The sequence below is a fragment of the Zingiber officinale genome, chromosome 9A (assembly GCF_018446385.1).
Source record: "Zingiber officinale cultivar Zhangliang chromosome 9A, Zo_v1.1, whole genome shotgun sequence".
Classification (NCBI taxonomy): domain Eukaryota; kingdom Viridiplantae; phylum Streptophyta; class Magnoliopsida; order Zingiberales; family Zingiberaceae; genus Zingiber; species Zingiber officinale.
Window position 1 is genome coordinate 1,806,079 of NC_056002.1, and position 8,538 is coordinate 1,814,616.

The 8,538-nt window shown below is 36.0% G+C and overlaps 1 protein-coding gene across 2 annotated transcripts; it reads right to left on the bottom strand.

The window, feature by feature from the left end:
- Positions 1–3,066: 3,066 nt before the first annotated feature.
- Positions 3,067–7,849, bottom strand: LOC122020004 (probable serine/threonine-protein kinase WNK5). Of its 2 annotated transcripts, none has more exons than XM_042577692.1 (8): positions 7,243–7,849; positions 5,741–5,778; positions 5,369–5,596; positions 5,075–5,298; positions 4,805–4,962; positions 4,361–4,703; positions 3,944–4,276; positions 3,067–3,786 (listed from the first exon to the last, which is right to left on the bottom strand). In XM_042577692.1, exons 1-8 carry the CDS (start codon positions 7,333–7,335, stop codon positions 3,320–3,322), a joined length of 1,884 nt encoding a protein of 627 aa, XP_042433626.1. In that variant the 5' UTR covers positions 7,336–7,849; the 3' UTR covers positions 3,067–3,319. The 2 variants fall into 2 exon arrangements, with proteins under 2 accessions (XP_042433626.1, XP_042433627.1); XM_042577693.1 differs by having other exon boundaries at positions 3,484–3,664.
- Between the last annotated feature and the right edge of the window lie 689 nt (positions 7,850–8,538).

Below are 8,538 nucleotides of genomic sequence, written 5' to 3' on the forward strand. Positions count from 1 at the left end.
TGGTCGCATATCCTACTCAGTCTTCAGTTGACAAGGATAGTTGACCAGTGTTTTTGCAGAACTAGGTGTCTTAGCCGTGTACAAGTGTAAGGCATCTCTAACAATTAGTGTTATCTAAATAATTTTTTTTATAGTTCAATATTATAAAAATTTATTAAAATATTTTTAATGATTTCTAAGTAAATTTTTTATGATTCAATATAATTGTATGACACCGTACATATTATATCAATTTTAAGATAAAAGAACATATTTAAATTTTTATTATGCTCCTAAATTACAAATCTCACAATTTACTTTAATAAGTGGCATCGTGAATACATATTGCACGTACAATAGATGAACATTTAATGATAAAGAAGTTTAATAGATATTAATATATAGTCGTCGATTAAATACTTGACATAAAAGGTAGAAGGGCGGTTGAATACATGATAGATAAAGAGTTTAGAGAAGTCAAAGATGATTGAATACTTGACAAATATAAAAAACTCAATAGATTGACAACGATTGAATACCTAACTGATAAAATGAGAAATACTAATGCAATCAAGTATATGATATATTTAGCAGATAGGATTCATAATTCCTTCCTACATATTGTAAAGTATTTAATCGACCCTTTCAAATCTTGATACACTCACACAAACAATCCACGAGATTGATTTAAATTAATCCTCTACTTAATTAAATCCTTAGATGCATTATGAAATGGTACTCACATTAGTGCATGCCACAAGGGATCCCTCGAAGCAAATCATCATCGCAATTGATTGAATCCATCAATCAGACTCATTCCCTCCCACACGAGAACAAAAAGCTTTCAATACATAAACAGGAAGTCGGATAATGATATCTCAACGAATGCTAATTAGATCACTAGCTAGTAAATCACTCTACCCTAAATGACTATCGCAAGCAAGAACAATAACAAGAACAAGAATACATCCACCGAATTATAATTAACACGCCTCCATTCTCCAATTATATTTATAGCACTGAAAAGGACAACAGAACCCAATTCTCGGATCAGGTTGATTGAATTCCCATGCCATTAATAAGATGTTTAAGATAGACGTGGCGGTTTAACAGCAGGATTCAAGATATTAATAAAATCTAAACTGGGAACCTAAACTGTTTTTCTTTTTTACTATCATTTTTTAAAAATTTTCAATTCAGATCTTTTGCATTAAGAGAAACATTAAGAGAAAGGGATGAAATAAGAAGGCCTGAGTAGTCATTTCCAGAGAGAGAGAGAGAGGAATCAGACGAATGGATGTTGCTGGGAGTGGCAGATTGGAGCAGGCAACTCTTGACCTTCATAAATTTTCATGTTTCACTATTTAGTCATTCAGACTATGTGGTATTCAATTCTCTCGGATGAATCTAGTGACTAACGCATGAGGTGTTATCATAATGAGATCTGAGGTTCGAATCTCGATAAAATCGAGATAAATATCTCCCTTATGTGTTAGTCATTATTCCAAAGACTAGTAGCCATCTATTATTTACCTCCTCCGTATTGATCTTGGGACGGGTTGGAGTCCCGCCCGTTATTTACCTCCTCCGTGTTGATCTTGGGACGGGTTAATGGGGACATTGGGGACGAACATATTCACCTTTTACCACAATAAAAATATTATTCATAATAATAAGAATAAGAATAATAATAATAATTATTATTATTAAAATGATCATGCATCTAAATTATAAAAAAAATAAATCATTATGGGTCATTACATTAGAATAAAATATTCTTAATGATTTATCTATTTTGTATTTTATCATAAACCCAATAATATTAAACCGCTTGGAATTAGTAATTAATATCATCAGTTTTTCTAATTAATTATTATTAGTAGTAATAGTAAGAGGTCAATTAACATGAATTTTAAATTAATTAATAATTTTAAAACTGATGTTTTATAAAGTTTGCTTGCTTTTTGAAAATTTTTATTTTTTATAATTTCGAGATTTCAAAACATATAAATTTGTAAAATGATTTTGAGAATGAGGGATTTGAGTGTTCTGGCCTTGTGAACTTTTATTTTTTATTTTAAAATAACAAAAAATATTTTTTTAGCCTGTTAACCCCAAAAAAAAAAAAAAAAATAGGCTTTTGTGGAATTTTTTTTATCTATTATTTTTAAAAAAATATATACTTTTACTTGTTAGTTTTTTACGATTTTAAGAGAAAATACGAAGGACTTCTATTTGGCCAATTGATAAATTATTTAAAAAACAATCCGCTGTTTTAATTGTTCAGACTTTTATTATTTTTTTTAAATTGCAATTCTTCAAAGTTGAAGAGACTATTTCCCAAGTGTTATTCCCCTGCACGTGCGACGAGGGTGGAGCATTGCCGTCCACAAGTCAATTACCTAAGCGCACGTGGAGTGGTCAGAAAAATGGACCCCACCGCTGCTGCCGCCCCGTGCGATGTCCTTAAAAATTAAATCGGATCTTTGACCCAATCAATCTAATCGATAAAAAAAAATTCTTTTTAAAAAAAAAATTCAAAAACTATGCCAATAATTATTTACTCTTGTTTAATCAAAATACATTGCCACGTATTTCTTTAGCCAGGGTAAGTATCAGTTTCAGCTGCAGCTAATTGTAAAAAAGTTTGATGAATAATAGAAAATTTATATGTAAAAGATAGAAGAGTTAAACGTCCAATGTCAACTAACAAAAATCCTTATTACTTGATAATTCTTTATTAATAAATGATTAATATAAGAATGTGAAATTGATTGATTGTCTGTTACGAACCCTTCTTAATTTATTTTAATGATTGATTGAACAATTCCTAACCTAATTCATTTTGATGATTGATTAAAAATTTATATGAAATCAAATCCATCATCTACTAAATTAAATATTAAATACCAACTAAAAAAATAAATCAGTATTTCCTTTCACTCTGGAAGAGAGGGCTAAACAAGTGCCGAAGTCAAAGGAACATATCAAATATCTTGTGGGCAGAATGAACGAGCAGTGACCACCATCCCCAAGGCAAGACACAGGCATCCCAATAGAGGGTGGTCTATCACTATCTCAAGAATATGAGATAAAAACATTCTTGCAAAACAATTTTTTATTTTGCTTATAGTTTATAGTTTGATAGCAGATGCAGAAAGGCAGACATCTATTTCACAAAGATAACAAATCCCTAATACTAACAATTACCTTACAATCATAGCTCAAGCAAGCATTATGGATGGCGAGATGAACTTGATACAGGTACTTTTGAGTGTATTCTTGCATGCATATATGCACACAATCTGAACCATGCTAAAGTCTTATTCATGCAGTTTCTTCATCGTGCAATAGGTGAAATGGGTCCTTGTTTTTTCTTTCGATGATGATGATGATGATGATTATGACAATTGCAACGGGCTGGAGACGAAGCGGAGCATGGCACTTGGAAGCCTATGTTCTCGACGGCACCGATAGTCTTGAACATGCGCTTGTTCAGCTCCTCCACCAGCGCCCGGTGCAGCAGCTGGCTTCGCAAGTCCAGCATCGACTGATTCCTCAGCAGCCGTCGGTGGGGGTGGTGGTGTGCATCTCGCACTGCACTCTTCCCGTGACCATCGCCGCAACAACTACCAAAACTTTCCTCAGTGCAGATTTTCGTCGACTTTAGGCAGCCTTGATCTCCCTGATCGAAAGTAGAAAAAGGTTCTTGATCACTACCTGACGTGTAGTTCATAGCAGAGTATTTACTTGAGTGAACAGAACTTATATCATCATCAACATCAACATCACCCTGAGATGAGCCATCTGCACAAAACTCTATTCAATTGAGCACTACGCTTGAGATTATGTTATCTCTAGCATTGAAATTTACCCAATCAAGTTCAAGTTTAAGCATAATATCTTTTAGTTCACAAAAGAAGATTCATAGTGTGGCCTCAAAATATAGAAGAGTATACTGTACCTCCATGCCATTCTTTTTGTTGAAGGTTGTGTATACCTCGGAAGGAGCTCATGCCAAAAGCCACCGAGGCTTGGGAAGAAGTAGGGGAGGAGAGGTAGTAGAACGGATGGTTGCTTCGATCTTCTTCATCATCGACATAGTTGTAAACTTGGTGGGATTCCTCATCGTCTTTCTTCCAACCAGGCACCAATCTTGTGATCTCTTGAGCGATGATCGCCGCTATCTCTGATGGTTCTCGGTCCCTTATGTCAAGCTCCTTCACCATCTCATTTGCCACATCCAATGGTGTGTCCTCGATGATATCAAAAGGAAAATAGATGTTGCTCATCTTCCCTACTTACACCAATTACATACACAGTAAGTAGCAGTCATAGACGTGAACTCGGTTCACAAGAATGAGGATGAATTGAGTTGCACCTTCTTGAACAGCAATTTGCACTTTGAGAAATATTGTGTCATCTTCAGGATTTATCTTGCCAGTGATGGTCATGTTGGTAGCCTTTGCCACGGTATCAGGATCAGGAGCATTGTCTGCCAGCTGCACATGATTATGTGCTCTTGACTCAACTAAATCGTTCTTAAAAACATTGGCTGGATTTGTGAAGCTTGGTGACGTAGTAGGATTGTCCTTGAGTACAAGGAAGGGATCGAGGAGGAGCTCTGCTGCAGATGCTCTCTTGGAGGCTCCTTGTAAGCACCTTCCAATGAAATGCTTTGCTTGGGGATCCTTGAGGTGATGGAACGCATCCGGCAATTTTCCCTTTGAAGTAAGTCAATTTCTTTTTCAGTAACTACATTGAAGTTAGAAGGATGCATAGACATATAACATTCGTTTATGAAATCAGACATTAAAGCTCTTACTGAAGTAACTTTCTTGTAAATTTGAGCTGGATTTGAACATTCGTTGTAGGGGTATTCAGAGGTGAGCATCTCAAGTACACACATTCCAAATGAGTAGGTATCAACAAGCTCATTGTATTCTTCTTCATAGACTTCCGGTGCCATAAACTCTGGCGTTCCTGATTAAAATACAAGGACCACTTCAAGGAAACAAGAACAACAAGCTCTTCTTGAATGAATGGAATTGAACGTTTCCTTAATTTTTTCAGATTTTATGCAAATTCAGTTTACCTATGACACTGTGGGCACACTGTGCTCCACGGAGCATGGCAGCCAGGCCGAGATCGCCAATCTTAACTTGCCCCAGATGGCCATTGACAAAAATGTTGTCACATTTTAGGTCTCGGTGAATAACCGGTGGGTCATGACCATGCAAGTATACCAGTCCGTGAAGGATTTGTCGTGCCCATCTCTTGACAGCCTTGACATTCACTTGGGTATATCGTTGCAGATACCTAGTCAAATCATTGCCTATCATCTGTTAGTTTAATTCAACATCATGCTCTAGTAAGTGTTAACTCATACTCTCGGAGCGTGCCGGAGGTAAACATCTCGGTGATGAAGTTGAAAGTCCTGTTTGTTGCATCGATCCAGGAGGCATGGAACTTGATGATGGAGTCATGGTTAAGAGAGCTGAGGAGGTGAACCTCCGAGTACATGCGTTCCAATGCTTCAGGAGAACGCATTACATCGCAAATCTTGGCTTGGTTCCAAGCCACTTCAATGCCATTTAGCTCATCAAATGCTCTATAGCTGAGAATTATTAGTTAAGGCATTCTTATCACCATAAGTCGTAACCATTGATTCATTATAACTATGTTGATCCAATTACTATATCAAAGTATCTAACAAGAGTTTAAGATTCAAGAAAAGTAGCATCGATGGAATAGAGGATACACTGTCTTCATGGCTCCTTTCCCAAGCATTTCATCAAACTGCAGAGTAAAGGAGGAAAAAAATCGATGAGAAATTTTGCATATTTTTCCAAGAAAATGACGTGAAATCTACTGACTGCAAAAAAACTACAAGTTTTGAACTTGCTCCTCTCCACAATAGTAGCCACGGTGTTTTTTGACTCTATACGGACGGAAGTTCTCTAAACTAACATCATCATATGAATGGTCCTAAAAAGAAATAAAACGTCATGAAATAAATTATGGCTGGTAGGTCTCCTCCATTTACTTTGTAACTGGTAAAATCACACAGAAAACCAGAAATGCTTAATTATGTCGGTAATTTACTTTTACCTATCTGATTTTTTAAAAAGTACACTTTTACATATGATTTGTTCAATCTGTATGTTATTCATATTACTGACTGGTCATTAGTTGATGCAGATACCATCAACTCAAAAAAAAAAAAAAATGATTCCATGAGAGTAGCAGTCTGAAGTCTATTTCCAATTAGAAAGTAGAAGCCCACTTCTCTGTATCTTTATTTCGTAAGTAAGAATCTACAGAAAGGTCATCCAAGAAGAATAATTCTACTATTCTAGCTTTATAATTGTCACAAAAAAGTAAGGACCACTTAGATTTACCTTTTCTCTCGCAAGATATCATTCAAAGTTTACTCTTTTTTTTTTTATTAAATACGCTATAATTATGACCCTACTAATTTTACTCTCACAGTTGCAAACTTGCAATATTATTAAAAATTCTACAGATTCCGTAATCCTACTCACTTTCCTCCCATCAACTTGTGTAAACTTTCTTTGACAAGATAGCAAGTAGAGTTAATAAATTTTGAAATTTTGGATAAGAGAGAGATTAACAGAAAATGTTAAATATGAGATGCAAAAGTAATATTTATAATCGGCATAAGAAATTGTAAACAAATAAAAAATAATCTTATGGATTGAATCAAAACCTTTTCTCTTCAATCATTGATATGCTTACTGTGCAAATCAAGTTCTTCAAAAATGATCCCTACATATATCACTATATGTGCATGCTATCATGGATTTGCTTTACGCATCATATCCCAATTTGCCAACGTGCTCTGAGCTAGCTAGTGAATTAATTTGTAATAAATTAATCAATTTGTTTCTTCCTTCAGCACTTAAAACATGAACTTGCCCTCGATTCAAATAATACTTGGACTTGTCAATCTATATCATTCCAGAACATCTACTGCAACACTTTTGAATTTTAGCAAGGTATGATTTAGAGGATAGCAAAGTGCAATAAACCCTACAAACGACCATGATTTTTGAGGATGATATAGTGTATCAATTACAGAAGATAAAAGATTTTTTTTTTCAAAATAATAAATCATCAGTAAGCCAAAAGCATGATGTTGATCCATATGCTAATACATATAGCAAGTATTTTTGAATTAATCCAATGAAACATTTACGCAAATTCGAAAAAACGGGCAGAAATGACAAGCAATGAACTTACACGACCGTAGCGACCGGTCGGGTCGGTCTCGACGTAGCCATTCACCTCGTCGACGAGTCCAGAGCGCCGCCTCTCCGCCGATGGCGGCCTCATCGGCCGAGAAAAAAAAACCAAGAACAGGAAAGAGAACGAGAAGAGGAGGTAGAAAATACTGAGAAGCAGAAAGCGAGAGGGAGAAGATATCCGCGGTCGGTGCGCTAGATGATCCGCGGCTTTCCTTCGTGGTTGTCGTAGTTGAAAACGCCGAAGAGTTGCCAGAAGAGCCTGGAGTAGTCGATCCGGAGAATGATCCGCGCCATCTTCACCGCCGTCCCGAAGTAGAAATCGTGGCGATACTTCCCAACCATCGATCCTCCGAAAGGGGAAAAAAGAAGACGAAGACGCTCGAGCAGAGATCGAAGAGGAAACCGATCGATCCTTTCGGGACCGCACGCGAACTAACTGCGGAGGGATCTGAACTTGAAGAACCTGCTACTACGCCCCATCTTCGCCATTAACAAGATCGGAGGCGGAAGAAACTTGAAACCCGAGGGATTTGAAACCGGACTCGCCCGAAGCAGAGGGAGGTGAGAGAGACGTCGCGCTTGAGACTTGAGAGACAAGTGGGGGAACTGGAGGACGGCACTTTCTATATCTGACTTGGAATTTTTTTTTTTCCCTAAAAGAAAATTATTTTTAAAAATCTTTTTATTATTTTAATTAAATACACCGGAGACAACTGACGGCGGTTGCCAAGTGGAATGGTGATTGGGTTAGCCAAATTGGGTGGTACCAGTTTTTTATTTATTTATTTAATTTTTTTCTAAATATTTTAATGAATCATTCTAACTAAATTTAGTAAATTTAAAGGTAATAATAATATAATCAACATACTTGAAAAGTAACTTTTCTTAAGATGATGAAGCACGTATTATATATAAATAAATCTCTTAGTCAATGGATAAAAGGGGAAAATAAAATAAAAAAAAAATAACAAGGACAATACGAAACAAAGGACTTGTTTTATAAGGTTGACAAATTCGAGTGGCCAAGTAGCTAGCAATAATAGATGCCATTGTCAACACAAATATCATTGGCTTGTATGTGTGCGGGACCCATAGCCTTATCAAAGATGAAAAGCATCTGGCCCCACCATTCCTTAGTCGGACGCGCTCTGTTCCATAATCAAATGGCACCTGAAACAACCATATATCAATTATAATTCTCTGCCTGTTCAATTCAAATATAATTTTCGATCAGACTTAATGCAATCAAAACTTATGTTAATTTTCCTCTGTAATGCTTACGTAGACGTAT